The sequence below is a fragment of the Salvelinus alpinus genome, chromosome 33, assembly GCF_045679555.1.
Source record: "Salvelinus alpinus chromosome 33, SLU_Salpinus.1, whole genome shotgun sequence".
Lineage (NCBI taxonomy): Eukaryota > Metazoa > Chordata > Actinopteri > Salmoniformes > Salmonidae > Salvelinus > Salvelinus alpinus.
In genome coordinates this window covers 5771357-5790953 of record NC_092118.1, presented here as the reverse complement: position 1 = coordinate 5790953, position 19597 = coordinate 5771357, and the positions used below count along the sequence as shown (strand labels likewise).

The 19597-nt window shown below is 43.2% G+C and overlaps 1 protein-coding gene across 1 annotated transcript; it reads right to left on the bottom strand.

Moving 5' to 3' along the window:
- Positions 1–1164: 1164 nt before the first annotated feature.
- Positions 1165–18872, bottom strand: LOC139562799 (cadherin-5-like). Its single transcript, XM_071380851.1, has 13 exons — positions 18713–18872; positions 18160–18411; positions 10136–10357; positions 9712–9994; positions 9500–9616; positions 9173–9340; positions 8826–9004; positions 8154–8404; positions 7915–8048; positions 7658–7767; positions 7461–7563; positions 6089–6331; positions 1165–3886 (listed from the first exon to the last, which is right to left on the bottom strand). The coding sequence occupies exons 3-13, from the start codon at positions 10355–10357 to the stop codon at positions 3396–3398; spliced, it is 2301 nt and encodes a 766-aa protein (XP_071236952.1). The 5' UTR covers positions 18160–18411; positions 18713–18872; the 3' UTR covers positions 1165–3395.
- Positions 18873–19597: the final 725 nt, after the last annotated feature.

The window sequence follows — 19597 nt, the reverse complement described above, 5'->3', positions numbered from 1 at the left end:
GGTATGAATGGGCAGGGTGGCCAGCAATAGGAATAGGAGACGTACCCTAACTAACTCTGTATTGTTGCATTCCGTAGCAGTATGGACTGAACAGAAAAAAGGGATATCCCCTGAGATTGTTTATCACGTTCTCCTGGATTTTGTTATTATTGACTGTTCGAAGGCAGTTGGCTCATCATTGTTCTATGATTTAGCCATGACATCGTCGCAGTATGTCTCGGGAATTAGTTTGTTTGAATTTGAGTTGTGTATGTTTTGATGCTGGATGACAAACACTGACATGATGGCAAACCAACAAGTGGTCAGGCTAAAAAAGCCACATTGTTTCTCCACTGACAATAGAGAGAGTGAATCTATTCTCGGTGAAAGCATTGGCGTTGATCTAAAATGTTACCTCTTGCATTCGTAACATTTTACTGTCTCCCAGTGTTCACTTGAGCAAACTACACCTGTCTGACAGTTATCAGATCAGCACTCTGTTGAAACATATCACAGAGTGTAACTGACCCATAGCTGAGTTATAACTGAATTGTAATAGTTTTTTGTTCCAAATTGTGGCCACTTAAAACTTTCAAAATGACACACTTTCCCTCTAATTTGCCCCTTGCACTTCCTGTGCTGTGATGAAGAGATTTTTGGTCAAGGTTCCCAGTCCTCAGGCCTCTGTTCACAGTGCAAATGAGGATAGTAAAGGGACACTTGGCTGCTGAACGTTGGAAAATGTGATGCAATATTTCTTCCCGGTCCATGATACAAATCCCAACTGTTCTTCGATACCCTAACGAATCAAAGTATTTTCAGCAAGATAGCTTCCCAGTATTAAAACAATGACTCATAAGGCCCAAATTCACAGCGGCACTCACCATATATCAGAGGTCCTGAGAGGCCCAACAATTTCCTGGTCAATTAAAAAAATGTGAGGACATATGAAGCTTCAGGAAGTTCCCTACTGGCTGTTTTCTTTTAGTCCCGGGAGTTTGAGGCGTGACATCACTGAGGCATTTCCCCTAGTCTCTCTGTTATCTTTGCAATCTCACACACACACACCCCGTCCTCCCATATACTTTCTAGACCTCAGGGACTGTAGCTGCTGTTGGATCTGAAGACTGAGCCTCACCTAAAGATGACCCTCTCATGCAAGAATGACTTTACAATTACAAGAGGCCAATTTAGATGGCCAATAAGGCATTACGATACTGTTCTTTATTTTACAGCAAAACACAGAAACCAAACCTTAGAACGGACCATGGCTTAAAGCAAGTATCAAAGCTATATTATCCTAATGAACTCAGTTAAATTCAATTTAGCATAATATTACTCTGTTCCTTCTTGCATTTTTTTGAAACAATAAAGCTCACTTTTTGTACTTCTCATTTGAGTGCTACGTTTATTTTACACATACAAAATTGGTACTTAATAAAAAGTTGCTGTTTTACACGATACAAACCATAGAAAAGATTGTGTTCACCATCGAGAGAATGATCATAAACCAAGGCACACATTGCTCCCCTACAGAATGATCTAGCTGCATACGAAAGGAATGCATTTGAATGTTTTCTCTTCTCATTTTGGTGCCCAATACTGACAACCAATGGAGTGAATTTATACAGGCGGACTCACACATACATACAGTATCAATCAATGCACAATTACACATAAATTACACTACAAGTGTAAAAAAAAAACTACATATTTTACACTTTCAGCAGACAAAGACCAGTGTCAAGTAAAATCATTTTGAAATAACGCAAAAGGAAGTGAGGCCAACATCCATATTCAGGCACATTTTCTATATACAGTGTAGACAACTATATTTCCAGTACTCACAATCTCGATAACATGAATACCGTATTGCCAAGTTACTTATTGCCATTGAAAAATAGTCAGATAATTATACAGAGCACCACTAACAGTAAGAGCTTGTGAAATAGAATAGATCATTAATAGCATGGAACGAAGTAGATCACGTATGTTATATAGAAAGGCCTGGAGACATAACATTACAGCACAGTTTACCAGTGGCAACTATTGTAAACCGATGTTTCACCATACTGATCTTTGGTAGATGGGCGACACAGAAATGAAATGTTGCCTGTTTTTAAAGTCATCATAGCTCTTACATTGTTCTCCATCTATTTGTCCCTCTCCAAAGGTTTTTCCCAGGCAGGAAAACAGGAAGCGAGCCACAATGTGTTGCTTTACTTTAAAAGATAACAGGACAGGAAGAGGGCTTCCTCACACACATATGTGCAGGAAGCTGATTCCAGTGTTTTGTTTGGGTAATGTGTAGGGGCGGACTCTGGTGTTTGAAAAAGGATGGGAGTCCAGCTCCCCATGTATATGATCCAGACAGGGAAGTGGTAAGATGGCTTCCACACATTGTATCCATGGTTTATGAGAAGTGGTCCCAAATAGGCAAAGCTTCAGTATTCAACAAACAGTCCACATTCTAAATATAATTAAAACAGAAGAAAACCTTTGCTCTCTTTTTGCTATGTCTTCAGTCAAGAAGGACAATAGCGATAATGATCAATTTGAACTTGTGTAGATTGCCCTCATTATATTAAGCTGTTTCAGCAAATGGAGCAGAAGCACTGCTGTACGTTGAAGCAGTATGTTGAAGCAGTATGTTGAGGAAGAATATTGAAGCAGTATGTTGAAGCAGTATGTTGAAGGAGTATGTTGAACCAGTATGTTGAAGCAGTAGCTCTAGGATGAAAGGTTAAAGTAATTTAGATAACTTTGTTGTCATCCAAAGGACTATTGAGCTACTTCACATTTCCTGAGTTGGTTGTAATACTTTTGTTACAGAGGACCTCAGAGACTTGGGCTTTATCCACAACAATTGATGTGTTGATGAGTCCTGTCAAATAAACTGGGAATAGACTTTAATTCTTTCAGAGCTTCTGTTATCATTGCTTCCTGCCGGGCTCCCTGGGCAATAGTAGCTGCTGATGAGAAGGGTCATTCTGTCTGAAAGACAACTCAGTACGCCACTGTGACTCACTGAAGGACCCACCTCTCACTACATAGCTACAGTTGGTTTAGTCAACCATAAAAAAAAACACAATCAATCAAAATGAAGGTATACAGATTTCTGTGTGTGTAATCTGATAAAAACGAATAACTAAAAATAATAATATAATAATAATAATAACAAAAGTAAAGAGAGGAAAAAGGATAAGTAAGAGGAGGAGTAACGGGGTAGAAGAAGAGGAAAAAGAACGAGAAGAAGAGAGAATTACTGAGGGTCCACACGCTTGAGTGGACCCTATCATAGTGTGCTATGATTGGACGGATTAGTGGAAGAAGTTAATCCCGATGTGCTTTTAGTCAAAGGAAGAGTTGAGAGAGCTGAGAGACGTCCTGCCTGCTGGTCTTTAGGCTCAGTGTGCTCAATACAGGGAGTCACTTCCCTCAGACCCATCTACCCCGTAGAGCTCAGCCAGGGTTCTGAAGCGAGGGCCCCAGTCGTTTAAGAAGTCATAGTCAAGGCTAGAGCCCGTGGAGGAACTATCCAGGGAACTGAGGCTACCAGCCAGGGACTCTGGCCCCTCGTAGCCGTAGATGTGCAGGGTATCGTAGGGAATCCCATCCCTGTCATGGTCAGCTTCGTCTTTCTTCACCTCGATCATCACGGCCATGTCTCCCTTGCACGCGGTTGGTGGTTTCTTCACCATGGCGTAAAGGCTGGGGCCCTGCCTCATGCTCATGCTGCTGTCATTCCGAGCTGAGGTCAGGATGGACACGTCGTAGCCGTTGGTGTCCATCTCCCCACCACCCTCCTCGTCGTATGTCACTAGCTGCTCGTGGATCTCACTCTTACCCAGAGTGACCAGGGCGTCCTTTTGGTGACGCTTTCTCATAGCGATCAGGATCACTATGACTGGAACGAGGAAGAAAACATGTTTAATATCCATGTCACACAGTTTGGGGTTTTAATAAGTACTGGAGAAGATAGAAGCGGGAAAATATATACAGTTATATATATATTTCATGAGGCAAATGAAATCGGGTGTGAGAAAATACTTTGTCGGATGGGTCTCCAGTATATTTCTTTGGGATTCATACCATAATGACTTCAATGTTTAATAATTAATCACCACTTCATTCTGTATCTTAACAAGACAGCTGAATAACTGATCATCTTCTCATTAGTCTTCCCATTCTTCTCATGTTTTTCCCACATATCTACTTTTGTAGAAGCCTACCGCAGCAGTGCAATTGCTCTCTGCTTCAGATATGAGCTTTTGACAAAACATCTCTGGCACATGGCTCATCTAATATGACAAATGGTTTTCTCCCAAGACAGCAGAGCAGAGAAAGTATCAAAGAGAATATTCAGCTCAATGCTTCCCGTTCCTTCCACTATTTACTTTGTTTGTCCTGCAATATCGAGTGTTATTTATCCAATCAGATACTGAGGTAAAACTCTTCAACTATGTCCCAAAAAATACACAAACAAAAGATTGAAATTAGTTGCCCATCCCCCATCATCGGAATTATTCACATTTATCGTTAATAAAAACCTATCCTTCTACTTGTGTCGTAAATACTTCATGATCTTACCCAAGAACACCTTGAGCTGAAGTACCTTGTTTAATGAGCTCTGTTGTTTATTTCTTAGACGATTGCTCTATTTTATAATATGTCTTAATAAGGGACAGTGGTGTGGTAGAATGCCAGTTAAGATAGGCACCCCGTTAACGGGACAGTTGTAAATCGTGCAGCGCCTTGTGTCACTATCGCAGATTTTAGAAAAAAAACAACAACAATGTCGGTACATATAAGTGTCTTATATCGTCTGAAAGCTTAAATTCTTGTTAATATAACTGCAGTGTCCAATTTACAGGAGCTATTACTGCAAAAAAGTGCCATGCTATTGTTTGAGGAGAGCTCCTAGCAACAAAACACATTTTTCACCGCGATAGGTTTGATAAATTCACCTCTGAAGGTGAAATGTGTACTTACATTCTGAAATTCTGCTCTGATTTATCATCCAAAGGGTCCCAGAGATAACATGAAGTGTTGTTTTGCTATATAAAATCATTTTTCATATCCTAAAAAGGTCCATATAGCATGCACGATCGATTTTGTATTTCCACCCGTTCAATTTGCAAAGAAAGGAATCTGTAAAAATCTAACCCTAAACGTTGATTCAACCAGTCAAATTACATTCATATTTATTCCTCAGAGATCCTAGAACGTAACCAGACTTCATTATATCATTAGGGGTGTAGTATATCCAATAGGACACCATATTTGGTCAGAGAGCGATGCCTTCATGGTACGCCAATGACGCAGGCAGGTTTTCACTTAATCGACTGTAACTTTGTCAACTAAGCACCAATCGGGGTCAAACAAAGCTAGATATCCAATGAGCTGGGCTTTACGGCAGTGTCGGGAAACACCGTATCTGTCGCAAAATGTAGCTGCTAACCTTGTGCGACAGCAAGCCTTTTCCTTTTGGACAAAAATTATAAGAATATGGAGGGTTATGAAGTTATGAAAACTGGGTGTTTTGCAAATGTTGAACTTATAATATGGCTACTAATACTGGAAAAGCTAAATCAAAGTCCAAGGATACAGATTTGACAATATTCTTGCAGAAAAATGAAATGTGAATGTCTCCTTCACGATTTGACCAAATGTACCTGGGTGACTTCAAACTAAATGTCATGTAGTGTGCTCATACTTGAAGTTATCCGTCTGAAACTTTGCACATATACTGTTGCCATCTTGTGGACACCATCGGAATTACAACCAGAGTGATGGCTAGATGTGGGCCCTTTCTGTTGCATTTCAAAGATGGTGGAAGAAAAAAAAAACTGTTGTTTTTTTCTTTGTATTTTCTTCTACCAGATAGATTGTGTTATATTCTCCTACATTCAATTCACATTTCCACAAACTTCAAAGTGTTTCCTTTCAAATTGTACCAAGAATATGCACATTCTTGCTTCAGGGCCTGAGCTACAGGCAATTAGATTAGGGTATGTCATTAAAGGCGGAAATTTAAAAAAAGGGGGCAAACCCCTAAGCAGTTTTAAAATGGAGAGGACTGGATATAGTAGAGGAGAGATTGACTCACCCAGAATAGTCAGGATGCACAGTATAGGAATCAGGGTGTAGACGCCCACACCCATTTTGAGTTGGGCTGCTTTGCACTGGGTGTGGATCCTCTTGTTGTCACACCTGCACACTTTGATAGGCAGAGAGGTGATGCTGCTCATGGGTGGCCTGCCTCCATCGCTGATCCCAATCTCTATTACATAATCCCTGGAGTCCTCCAGGCTGAAGCCTCCATGTTTCAGGACTATGTTAGATGTGTTGTCTAGGAGAGGGGGACATAAAACAATGTTAGTTATCAGAGGTTTGCCATGGTTAGATTTGGAGGACATTTTTAAACATTACATGGGTCTTCATAGATAGTGCATTGGTTTCAATGGAGGAATGCTCTTAGCTACAATTTACTTAGGTGTAGACTTTTGCATCTACATAATAAGCAGACTGTTGAATCTGAGAGTTTATGTGTAAGGGAAACTTTTCCCCACTAACAAAATCCCTAAAATCGCAGTAGGTAAGAATCCTCAAAGCAGGATAATTGAATGTGCTCCGAAACTAGATCTAGGAATTAGGCTTTTCCACATGGTTAGACCCATGTGGATTAGATATGATTATCTCCATGAGCTTTAGGTGCCAGTACATGTGGCTAGAAACGTGGCATAATTTAAGTAGAATTACAGTATACAACCATTCAGAAATAGAAGCTATGAAGGACGTACTGCAGTGCGTACGGTACATCAAAGCTAGAGATATGGCCTTAACATGCACGTCATCACTAAAGTAAGATGAACTTCTCACTATTCTTCTGGTCTTCCGGCGCTATGACCTTCTCTCTAGTTGCACTGGGCTAATGTGCAGCCTACTCACAGTGTTCCGTGTTCCTGGCTGATCATTACATGGTGAAATGTCACATCAGTTCATTATGCAGTGCAGCCAACGAGGCAGCACAGACTGGACCAGGCCACCCCAGTGCGACGCTGAAAACGTTCCCCAGCCAGAGTGCCTCTGAGGTCGTCACTGTTGCTCTCCAAATATGTAATGAAGGGCTGCTGGTTTTAAAGAGCTTGTACGTCATGAATATTTCAGGGGCTCTCGGCGGTTTGTTGCTGTTCTCGTTTCCGCCCGACTAGATGGAGAACGCTCAGACGTCAGATAGCTTTAGAACGGAGCGCTGCTCAGGCTGATTCCTCTGCCACTGGGGAGCACGGTGCTATCCTGAGCCAATATGTGAACCAGCCATTCACCCCCACATTGTCCCTGTTATACCCACCTCACCGCCCCTCACACCAACCAACAGCTTAGCATTAGTAGAATGTGTCTGCCTGCACAGCTCAAGCTGACTTAATAAAGGTGGCACTTGTCACATGTTCATGCATAGAAATGATCAGCTCTCTCACCGTTGTTATCGATGACTGAAAAGTTGCCGTTCGGCTTCACCAATGTGAAGCTGAACGAGGGAAAATGTTCGTCTTTGTCTGTCGCACTTATGGTCCCAATCACCTGTGTGAGGGGAATACATTTTAAGAAAGACTTAATGCAATTTTCAGAAAAGTTTGATGGTTTAGATGACATCTAACTCTGGGAAAAATCCTACCGTGCCAGCCATATCATTTTCACAAACGAATATCTCTTCAATGAACAGCTCTGGTTTGTTGTCATTGATATCAATGACCAGTATGTTGATGTTCACAAAAGATTCCAGTCCTGAAGAGGAGACGGGAAACATGATTTTATTATTGGGAAACACCTAAACCCTACTAGTTATTAAGATAAAAAATGTTTTGGACATGAATTACATTTCACGCAATAAACGTGTATTAATAAGATTAAAGATGATGGCTAATGTCATACCATTTGGTTCCTCCTTAGCTTTAACCTGGAACATGTGATTCGCTACAAGCTCCCGATCCAGCTTCCTCACTGTGAAAAGTTGTCCAGTTATGGGGTTGATACCAATGGGACTGTCTTTGTCCTCAATGGAATACCTGTAGAGGGGGCATTGAAACATTGTGGAAATCACCTCTCAGGAAACAGTTTGATGTTACTTCCAGCTTCAGGAGAATGTGCCAATTAGTGAACGTGTTGAATACCTTATGGCCTTGTTGGCTTTATCAGGATCTCTGGCTGAAACGACTCCAATATTATTGACCATCATTTCCTCTAACACATTAAAGTTGTAGATGCTCTTGCTGAATTCTGGCTGCTCATCAACGTCTAGCACCTGGATGGTCACCTGGGCCTTGATCACTGGATTGTCTTTATTATCCGCAGGGGACTGCAAGTTATTCTCCCTCACGTGCACAAAGAACGTGTAGCTGCTCTTGGTTTCATAATCCAGTCCCTGAAAAGAAGTTAAGGAATGTTAAGGAAAAAACTCAGTACATGGACTATACATATAATCTTCAGCAAATGTGTACCTCTCATATATGTTCCCTACATCGTTACCTATAATGTACAGGCTGTACTGATCGTTTTTCCCCCCCAGAATACTTTAAGTAGTTTAATTTTCATAACTTAATAATGCCCTTCAAGGAGTTTTTCAAGGACATACATTTTCATATGTGCTTCAAAGTGTACATGGCCTTATTTCTTTAGTCTCTGCTACTGTATAGTTTAGTGTTATGCATCACTCTGTGACGTTCATATCTACGGTAGAGTTTAGGACACATTACGAAAGCATTCAACCTGGTTGCACGATAGAGACAAATGTGTATCATTTTTTGTGATAAAAATAAAGTAACAGTTTAGGATGAGTGAAATACCTGTTTCAGCATGAGGTTGCCATCTTTGATCTGACTGCGCTCCATCTCAAAGGTGTCTGATGGAGATTCTATGGTGAAGATTGGGTCTTTATTCTGGATCTCATCTCTGTCCTCCAGGACTATGGTGTCTATTCTCTGTCCCCGCTTCATGTCCTCTTTCACACTAAATACATAGGAACCTAGGGAAAAAGACACTCTGCATGTTAGTAAGAGAAGAGGGACGACATTATGGAAAAATCCCTCATTTGCTGCTAGGAATTCCATAACAATCATTCATAAATAGGTTTAGCTCCTACAAGACCAATAATTGTCAATGAGCTGTCAGGGATGTTCTATTTTGCCCTTACTTTTGGTAAATGTGGCTATGTTATCATTGATGTCGCTGACTGCGATGGTGACAGAGGTGGTGGCGGTGCCCCCTTGTTTAAGTCCTCTCAGATCCTGGGCTTGAACCACAACCACATAGCTACTCTGGGTCTCACGGTCCAGGTTCTCATACTTGGTGGTGATAATCCCTGAAATGAAGAACATTAATTTAGTCTTTGATTCATGACTTTGATTCAACACAACAATAAATTCATATTGGGTTATTAGGAAAGAATATTGAAAAGAGATGTAGACACTGTACAATGGACTTTACGCGGTATGAGTTCAAATGAATGAACATCTCCTACCTGTTGTGCTGTCTATATTGAAGAAGTCTCCCCCCTCTAGTAATGTGTAAGCAAGTTCTCCATTTGCCGTCGTTGGATCGTCTGCATCAGTGGCAGTGACTTCTATCACTTTAGTTCCTACACAAGGAGGAAATAAAGAGAAGTGATTTAGCAAAAGCACTTTTTAATATCCGGCATAATCCTCCTTGTGTTTAGGATTTGACCTCCTGTACCTCTTTTGGATCTCTCTTTGATAGAAGCGTTGAACGATTTAGTAAACACTGGATCGTTGTCATTGATGTCAGTAACCAGGATCACAAACTCTTCCACTTTCTCCTCCACCAAGTTGTTGCTGGTATCAAGCAGCTTTGCACTTAGATGGTATATGCTTTTCACCTCTCGATCCAATCGTTCAGTGACGTAGATGTCTCCTTTTTCATCCACTTTGAAGATTGTGTTGGCACCATCTCCTTTAATGACATAGCGTGTCCTGTCACCAGCTTTAGTTGACTTTAACTACAAATAGACAAACAGAAGACAATGTTAAGATAAGACATCTTATCTATCAGATATATTGTTGCTGTATATTCTCATTCAACTCTCTGGCGTTCTACCGGAGCCTCCAAGGTACACCTACATGGTAAAACAACGACATACCTTTCCAATATAGTATTGTTTGTCGATTGGCCTTTCCTCCTCCACGTAAAGGTTGTTCCACAACCACTCTCTCTTGTGCCTGTGGAGAACTGGGCTGGTTTGGAGTGCTGGCCTCTGGTCCATATGTTCAGCCATGGTTAGACCGAGGGTCACGGCCAAGGCAAAGAGACCCATCCACATATCTGGCCCAGTCATCTGCCTCCATGCAGACTGTCTCATCATCTGAAGGAAGGAAGGGAGAAGCAGAGGAATAGCAGAGAATTACATTTGGGCCATTGAGACCACTCACGCCTCAGGCAACACACCTGGCTCAAAAATAATTTGTCTTCCTTCAATTGCTTAGCTATAACTTTAGGTAAGTTTAATTAAGCTTGGCTGGCATGCCCGGTGGGTAGGTTTGGCACTTTTGGGAGTTTTCCACTAGAAAAGTAGAAAAGTGAATGGACACTTTCTTTAAATGGACGCTTTCTTTGTGGTCAAGAGGATAGCTAAGCATTAAAGCAGTCCGTCCCAGATAATATCCTTTATCTGGATTATTCCACTCTTATTGTTGCCAGCCCTTAGCATTGGATATTAAGATGAAGTGGATTATGGTTCGTAAATGTTCCCAAATAGCTTAATATCATATTCCAAAGTCCAAAAACGACTATAATCGAATGACTTTCGTTACAACCCCATATCTTGGAATCCAAGATGGCGTAGCAGTCGGACGTGTGTTGTCTTGTCTTGTCCCGTGTAAATAGTCTTCGTATTTTTCGTATACATTTCGTATATATTTTAATTTCACTTTCCATCTAGGAACTGAATATACATTCCTACATTCCGCCTCACCCAATGTGGTACGGACCTGCTATTTTTTATACTTTAGAACCGTAACCCCAATCAGAAGCTAGCCAGATAACTAGCTACTAGCTAGTAGTCAGTTAGCCACTGCTGCGGTCTTCACCCCTAACTCGGACACAGCCAGCTTCAATACCGGGCCAATACCTGCCAGTCTGCAAGCGCGATATCAACCCAGAGCATATAGGACTGCTTTTTCTCTACCACATCACCGGATTCCTGACGCAAGCTCTGGACAATTACACCGTATCATCACAGCTAGCTAGCTGCAACCGAGTGGCTACTACTGGCTAACACCTCTGTCCCGAAGCAAGCACCAGTTAGCCTTGAGCTAGCCTCGAGCTAGGCCCATCTGCCGGCTAGCCGAAGAGGTCTACCAGCGAATTCTTGGGCTACAATACCTCTTTTGCCAATTGGACTGGACCTTTTTTTGCCGACACAGAGCCTTGCCAATCCATCACAACTGGTCTAAATCAGCTACAAGCTAATTTAGCCATTTTTTTGCCGCTGCTAGTAGCTTTTACCTTCTGCACAGACACCAGCCCTGTTATTAGCCTGGATATTACTCACCTATTTACCAGCATCGGACTGTCTCTCGACAACAACGCCGGATTCCTGCCGTAATCCCTGAGCCACTACTTCTGATCCTCACAGCTAGCTTGCAGCTAGCGCAGCTAGCGCCACTGCCACGAAGCTAGCACCAGTTAGCAAACACAATTCTACAATTCACAACCTCTCTTTCGCCATCCGGCTTGGATTCTCTGTCGACACGACCACGTCTGAGCAGACCCCCTCCGTCTGAGCAGACCACCCCCCGGGCTACTAACTTTAAACGGCGCGTGCTAGCTTAGTGGAGGCCTCCCTGCTCCATCTACGGCTGCCCCCTGGACACTATGATCACTTGGCTACATAGCTGATGCATGCTTGACTGTCCATTAATTCACGGTACTCCATTCTGTTTATTTGTGTTTTATCTGTCGGCTCTGTGCTTTAACTCAGGATCTGTGTGTAGTTAATCCGACCCTCTCTGCCTAGTCGTCGCCATTTTTACCTGTTGTTGCTGTGTTAGACTAGCACCCTGTTATTGCTGCTGTTATCTTACCTGTTGTTTTAGCTAGCTCTCCCAATCAAGACCTGCAATCACTTTATGCCTTATTGTATGTCTCTCTCAAATATCAATATGCCTTGCATACTGTTGTTCAGGCTAGTTATCATTATCATTGTTTTGGTTTGCAATGGACCCTGTAGTTCCACTCTCCGTACCTCTGATACCTCCTTTGTCCCACCCCCCACACATGCGGTGACCTCACCCATTGAGACCAGCATGTCCAGAGATACAACCTCTCTTATCATCACCCAGTGCCTGGGCTTGCCTCCGCTGTACCCGCGCCCCACCATACCCCTGTCTGCACATTATGCCCAGAATCTATTCTACCACGCCCATAAATCTGCTCCTTTTATTCTTTGTCCCCAACGCTCTAGGCGACCAGTTTTGATAGCCTTTAGCCGCACCCTCATCCTACTACTCCTCTGTTCCTCGGGTGATGTGGAGGTAAACCCAGGCCCTGCATGTCCCCAGTCACCCTCATTTGTTGACTTCTGTGATCGAAAAAGCCTTGGCCTCATGCATGTCAACATCAGAAGCCTCCTCCCTAAGTTTGCCTTACTCACCGCTTTAGCACACTCTGCCAACCCTGATGTCCTTGCCGTGTCCGAATCCTGGCTTAGGAAGGCCACCAAAAATTCTGAGATTTCCATACCCAACTATAACACTTTCCGTCAAGATAGAACTGCCAAAGGGGGAGGAGTTGCAATCTACTGCAGAGATAGCCTGCAAAGTTCTGTCATACTTTCCAGGTCTATGCCCAAACAGTTCGAACTTCTAATTTTAAAAATTAATCTCTCCAGAAATAAGTCTCTCACTGTTGCCGCCTGCTACCGACCCCCCTCAGCTCCCAGCTGTGCCCTGGACACCATCTGTGAATTGATCGCTCCCCATCTAGCTTCAGAGTTTGTTCTGTTAGGTGACCTAAACTGGGATATGCTTAACACCCCGGCAGTCCTACAATCCAAGCTTGATGCCCTCAATCTCACACAAATCATCAAGGAACGCACCAGGTACAACCCTAAATCCGTAAACATGGGCACCCTAATAGACATTATCCTGACCAACCTGCCCTCCAAATACACCTCTGCTGTCTTCAATCAAGATCTCAGCGATCACTGCCTCATTGCCTGTATCCGCCACGGGTCCGCGGTCAAACGACCACCCCTCATCACTGTCAAACGCTCCCTAAAACACTTCTGCGAGCAGGCCTTTCTAATCGACCTGGCCCGGGTACCCTGGAAGGATATTGACCTCATCCCGTCAGTTGAGGATGCCTGGTCATTCTTTAAATGTTACTTCCTCACCATATTAGACAAGCATGCTCCGTTCAAAAAATGCAGAACCAAGAACAGATATAGCCCTTGGTTCACTCCAGACCTGACTGCCCTCGACCAGCACAAAAACATCCTGTGGCGAACTGCAATAGCATCGAAGAGCCCCCGCGATATGCAACTGTTCAGGGAAGTCAGGAACCAATACACGCAGTCAGTCAGGAAAGCAAAGGCCAGCTTTTTCAAGCAGAAATTTGCATCCTGTAGCTCTAACTCCAAAAAGTTCTGGGATACTGTAAAGTCCATGGAGAACAAGAGCACCTTCTCCCAGCTGCCCACTGCACTGAGGCTAGGTAACACGGTCACCACCGATAAATCCGTGATAATCGAAGACTTCAACAAGCATTTCTCAATGGCTGGCCATGCCTTCCTCCTGGCGACTCCAACCTTGGCCAACAGCCCCGCCCCCCCCGCTGCTACTCGCCCAAGCCTCCCCAGCTTCTCCTTTACCCAAATCCAGATAGCAGATGTTCTGAAAGAGCTGGAAAACCTGGACCCATACAAATCAGCTGGGCTTGACAATCTGGACCCCCTATTTCTGAAACTGTCCGCCGCCATTGTCGCACCCCCTATTACCAGCCTGTTCAACCTCTCCTTCGTATCATCTGAGATCCCCAAGGATTGGAAAGCTGCCGCGGTCATCCCCCTCTTCAAAGGGGGAGACACCCTGGACCCAAACTGTTACAGACCTATATCCATCCTGCCCTGCCTATCTAAGGTCTTCGAAAGCCAAGTCAACAAACAGATCACTGACCATCTCGAATCCCACCGTACCTTCTCCGCTGTGCAATCCGGTTTCCGAGCCGGTCACGGGTGCACCTCAGCCACGCTCAAGGTACTAAACGATATCATAACCGCCATCGATAAAAGACATTACTGTGCAGCCGTCTTCATCGACCTGGCCAAGGCTTTCGACTCTATCAATCACCATATTCTTATCGGCAGACTCAGTAGCCTCGGTTTTTCTAATGACTACCTTGCCTGGTTCACCAACTACTTTGCAGACAGAGTTCAGTGTGTCAAATCGGAGGGCATGTTGTCCGGTCCTCTGGCAGTCTCTATGGGGGTACCACAGGGTTCAATTCTCGGGCCGACTCTTTTCTCTGTATACATCAATGATGTTGCTCTTGCTGCGGGCGATTCCCTGATCCACCTCTACGCAGACGACACCATTCTATATACTTCCGGCCCTTCCTTGGACACTGTGCTATCTAACCTCCAAACGAGCTTCAATGCCATACAACACTCCTTCCGTGGCCTCCAACTGCTCTTAAACGCTAGTAAAACCAAATGCATGCTTTTCAACCGTTCGCTGCCTGCACCCGCACGCCCGACTAGCATCACCACCCTGGACGGTTCCGACCTAGAATATGTGGACATCTATAAGTACCTAGGTGTCTGGCTAGACTGCAAACTCTCCTTCCAGACTCATATCAAACATCTCCAATCCAAAATCAAATCAAGAATCGGCTTTCTATTCCGCAACAAAGCCTCCTTCACTCACGCCGCCAAACTTACCCTAGTAAAACTGACTATCCTACCGATCCTCGACTTCGGCGATGTCATCTACAAAATAGCTTCCAATACTCTACTCAGCAAACTGGATGCAGTTTATCACAGTGCCATTCGTTTTGTTACTAAAGCACCTTATACGACCCACCACTGCGACCTGTATGCCCTAGTCGGCTGGCCCTCGCTACATGTTCGTCGTCAGACCCACTGGCTCCAGGTCATCTACAAGGCTATGCTAGGTAAAGTGCCGCCTTATCTCAGTTCACTGGTCACGATGGCTACACCCACCCGCAGCACGCGCTCCAGCAGGTGTATCTCACTGATCATCCCTAAAGCCAAAACCTCATTTGGACGCCTTTCCTTCCAGTTCTCTGCTGCCTGCGACTGGAACGAATTGCAAAAATCTCTGAAGTTGGAGACTTTTATCTCCCTCAACAACTTTAAAAATCTGCTATCCGAGCAGCTAACCGATCGCTGCAGCTGTACATAGTCCATCTGTAAACTACCCACCCAATTTACCTACCTCACCCCCCATACTGCTTTTATTTATTTACTTTTCTGCTCTTTTGCACACCAGTATCTCTTCTTGCACATGATCATCTGATGATTTATCACTCCAGTGTTAATCTGCTAAATTGTAATTATTCGATTTATTGCCTACCTCATGCCTTTTGCACACATTGTATATAGATTCTCTTTTTTTTCTACCATGTTATTGACTTGTTTATTGTTTACTCCATGTGTAACTCTGTGTTGTCTGTTCACACTGCTATGCTTTATCTTGGCCAGGTCGCAGTTGCAAATGAGAACTTGTTCTCAACTAGCCTACCTGGTTAAATAAAGGTGAAATAAAAAATAAAATAAAATAAAATACAGCACAGATAAGAAAGTCTCTTATCTTCTCCACACTGACAATAGGCTTATCTGGGCCTTTGAGGTAATGCACTTGGCACCAGGTAAATATCTCATGACGTTTTGTTGTTCCATATCTTATTGAATCTTGTGTTCAGCTATTTATCGGAACAGTTAAATATTGTTTGTTGGGAAACCTTTACTCTGTGCTATAACGTAAAGAGTCAAACAAACTTCCCAATGTATGGTGGTCTTGTCACTCCTAATCGTATGTGTTAACTATGCGTTATTTGATGTCCTTCCTGCCACGCCCTGAAGTTTGCCCCATAAAGGAGAGAGACCTTTTTAAAACTCCAAGTACTTTAGAGATAGACATCCTCAATCGTCACTGTTTGTAGCTGTCTTCATAATCATGGATGTCCCACGCTGTCAAAAATATATATTTTTTAAATGTCTCCTTGTTCTGTTACATGAGGTCATGATGTGAAGTCTGACCTTTAATCAAGGAGAGGAAGTGTAAACACAATGCCCTTGGGAGAATAACATTCCCATTTCTAATGAAGGGTCATTATTACGCTAATGCTACTGTGGCCTCACACCCTTCCTGCAATTCAATTTCTGCCCCCCGTCTTCTCCCCTCTCTCTCTTTCTCTCCCTCTCACTCAGTCTCTCTGGCTCTCTCTTTCTCTGACAATTTTCTTGAGCAGTAGCGAGAGTTAAGGAGACAACAATGGGATTTTTAAACAATGTGTTAAATGAGTTGGGTTGGTGTAGGAAGGATGCTATCGGACAATGGTAAAGTATTTCATTCAGGGCCTCAGCTATACCTAGTTCAGATGGATCAAACCCATTTAAAGTTTCAAATGATGGGCCAACTTATATCCAGAATGTCAGCTTCTTGTTCCCCTCGAAGCGAGTCCATTGACCTTTCATTTGAATGCCATTCAATGATAACTGAAAGTCCATTTCTCCGTCTGTGTCATTTTAAATGCTGTCTATGCAATGTCAGATTTGATGACCATGTAGACATTTTTCAGAAGTTCTCAATAAGGCAGCTTATCTTGTAGAAAAAAAGAGGAATACGGTATTGTATTTTGAAGTATGCTGTACATTATTCCGCTTGAATTCATCTTAGTAGGCTATGACTCACACAGTTCACAGGCTGGTTGGTATGCCTGAGACAATTGGTGCTGTGTTCCAATCCCAAGTAGCACACAAAGTTATATGGAATATCCAAATAAATTAATCAGTTTATGAATATATTGCCAACACCTGACCTAATGCACCTGCAATCTCTAATCATATACTGTACTGTAACGTTAGTCGAAAAATAAGCAATATTTGGTACTATCAAGGCAAGCACTCAGCTTTCACAATATGTTGAATTCTGACTATCCAAGATCAACGAACAAGCAAGCCTCAATACTGTGATGATACTGTAGAATTAAGCGACGTACAATATGTGTGTGTGGGTGTGTGTGTGTTTGCCCGCTGTAGATTAAAACAGCTTTAATCACAGAGCAGCTTTCAACAATCTGTCTGCCTACTCACTCCTCTAGGAAACTGTCACGGATGAGCCGTCTCCTCAGCCCTGCTTCACCCGCACAACATCACACTGGACTCACTGGCTCTCTCTCTGGCAGCACTTGTTCTCTGAGTCTGACAGACAGTATCTATCACACCTCTTCCCTGAGCTCTTTTACCACCGTTCTTTTACACGAGGTTCTCTAACAGGATTAGTTCAGTGTCATTAGATGTTCTTTGACTAGTTTAACTGCTACCCGAGTGTTTGGCTGTACGTTCGGCTTCATTGTCATCATTTCAAGCGTCAACAATTAGTCCTAGAGCAGCTGCGTCTCTATCTGTGTACAGTATCGAAAACAATTCAACGTTATTAACACGGTCACAAATCTGGTATAGGTAAACGAATACGATGCTATTTTTTTGTCTACTTTTGAAAGGAAAAGGATATCTGAGGTTGAGTTTCCTTAAACTTACATCATAGAGTACAAGACTCAACATGTTGTGTAACTCGAGACGCACAGATGGTTTCAGGCTTTCTTCAGATGCATTTCTCCCTCGTGGCTACAGAGTATTAGCGTAGCACACATCAACATGGTCAATCTGGTATCAAATTGTCTCGAGGGGTTCAGCCTTACACTCAGGGCTAATGTTATCAAATCAGTCGCTGTTGTCCATTGTGGTAATAGATTATATCAGTTTGAGATGCAACGAGATACACCATACTGTATCGATGTGGTATTTAAATCATACATTTTGTACGGAGCCACACAAATGATAAAATGTTATGAGTTATTCGTAACCAAACTTACAATAGAAACAAACCTATTCATACGGTATAAATGACTGGAATGACTTACCAGAGATGAATTATTTTCAGATCTCTTCCTTTTTAGCTCGTCCAATGCGTATAAGTCACAGGTCGATCCTAAGTGTAAGAGCAGTAGTATTGTTAGCTGTTGGCTGTGGACGTGTCTGATTCTCTTCTCAGAGGGTAGCACTCAGGACTTCCAGGCCAGCCCAGTGGCCACAGAGATCAGCCCAGTTCCCCTGGTCACGTTTCCTGTTATAGTCCCTCTCCTCTCCTCTTGTTGGAGTCTGCTCTGTGGCCCCTGATGTGGAGAGTGACACAGAGAATCAGATAGAACAAACAGCAGCTCCTAATTGCAGCCTGAACAGCAGAGCCTGGGCTGAGGGGGGAGAGGGAGGCATGCGATGCGCGTATCACAGCGCCTCACGTCGCTGCTGAAGTGACTGGAGGAGGAGGTGAGAGCACCAGCCACATGTTAGGCAGGCAGACTGTGGCGCGTGGAAGGGGGCAGAGCGACGTGAGAAGCATTACATTTCTTCTCTCGCCTCCATGATAAAAGCACAAAAAGAAGGAGAGAAAGCGACGAGATTCAATATTCGTACCTATGGGACAAAGATTATGATGAGCGCGTTACAGACGTTAATCCCATGAGATTTCCCACATGGTGGTATTAAATTTTTGCAGGGCTACGGCGGCATATCTGCCTCTGAGATCTTGTCTAAGCTGGTAAGTGAGATGAGTGGGCTTTCTCCAGTACTCTCTCGCTTGTCCCTTGAGCATCATCAGTAATTTGGGGAATTGGACTGGAGCTGTATGGCAGTTTTTTTAATCAAGCCCCTCAGCAACACACCCTGTAGATCTGAAGGGAGGCAGTCCGTTTAGTGAGATTAGTCTTAAAGAGAGGGCAAGCCTATTTGACAGAAGAACTAAGATAATACCTTAGGGCAGAGAGAGGGAGAGAGAGAGATTTGTCAGCATCCTTTGTCACAGCAGGGGTCATGGTTCTAGCTGTAATTGGTAGGAGGGAGGGGATCTGCTTCTTCTGTAGATATGTACTATATAGAGCTGTGCACTTAAAGAGAGAGATATGATATTATGCACATAGCTATTTAGCTGTTTAGGTATTAGATATAGTCATGGGAGTCTACAGGGTTCCCTTGAGAGGAACAGAGCTCAAGGCACAACCTCAGGAATAAAGAATTGAAAATGAATAAATGAAATCCCCCTAAATGCCATGCAGACCACAGGCATAATTACAGATATTCATACTTCTCAGAGCAGTACATATTTAATCATGCATATTGTAACTATGTCACAGTATGTGTTACTTTACATCGATCTGAACTGGCCTTGCATGGGACAGAGTGAGAGGTGTGCTGTGTGACTGCGATGCTTCATTTTGCAGACCAGGGGTGATTCTTGGAAAGGAAGCTTGATTTTCCATGTAGCCTATGCAGAGACTCAGATACTCTTCATAACCGTCCTTA

Coding starts and splice junctions, on each gene's coding strand:
- LOC139562799 (XM_071380851.1), bottom strand. CDS start 10,357: ATGATGAGACAGTCTGCATGGAGGCAGATGACTGGGCCAGATATGTGG. Junction 9,341..9,499: donor CAATATAGACAGCACAACAG/GTAGGAGATGTT, acceptor TCTTCATTTCAG/GGATTATCACCACCAAGTAT. Junction 7,768..7,914: donor AGCTAAGGAGGAACCAAATG/GTATGACATTAG, acceptor TCTCCTCTTCAG/GACTGGAATCTTTTGTGAAC.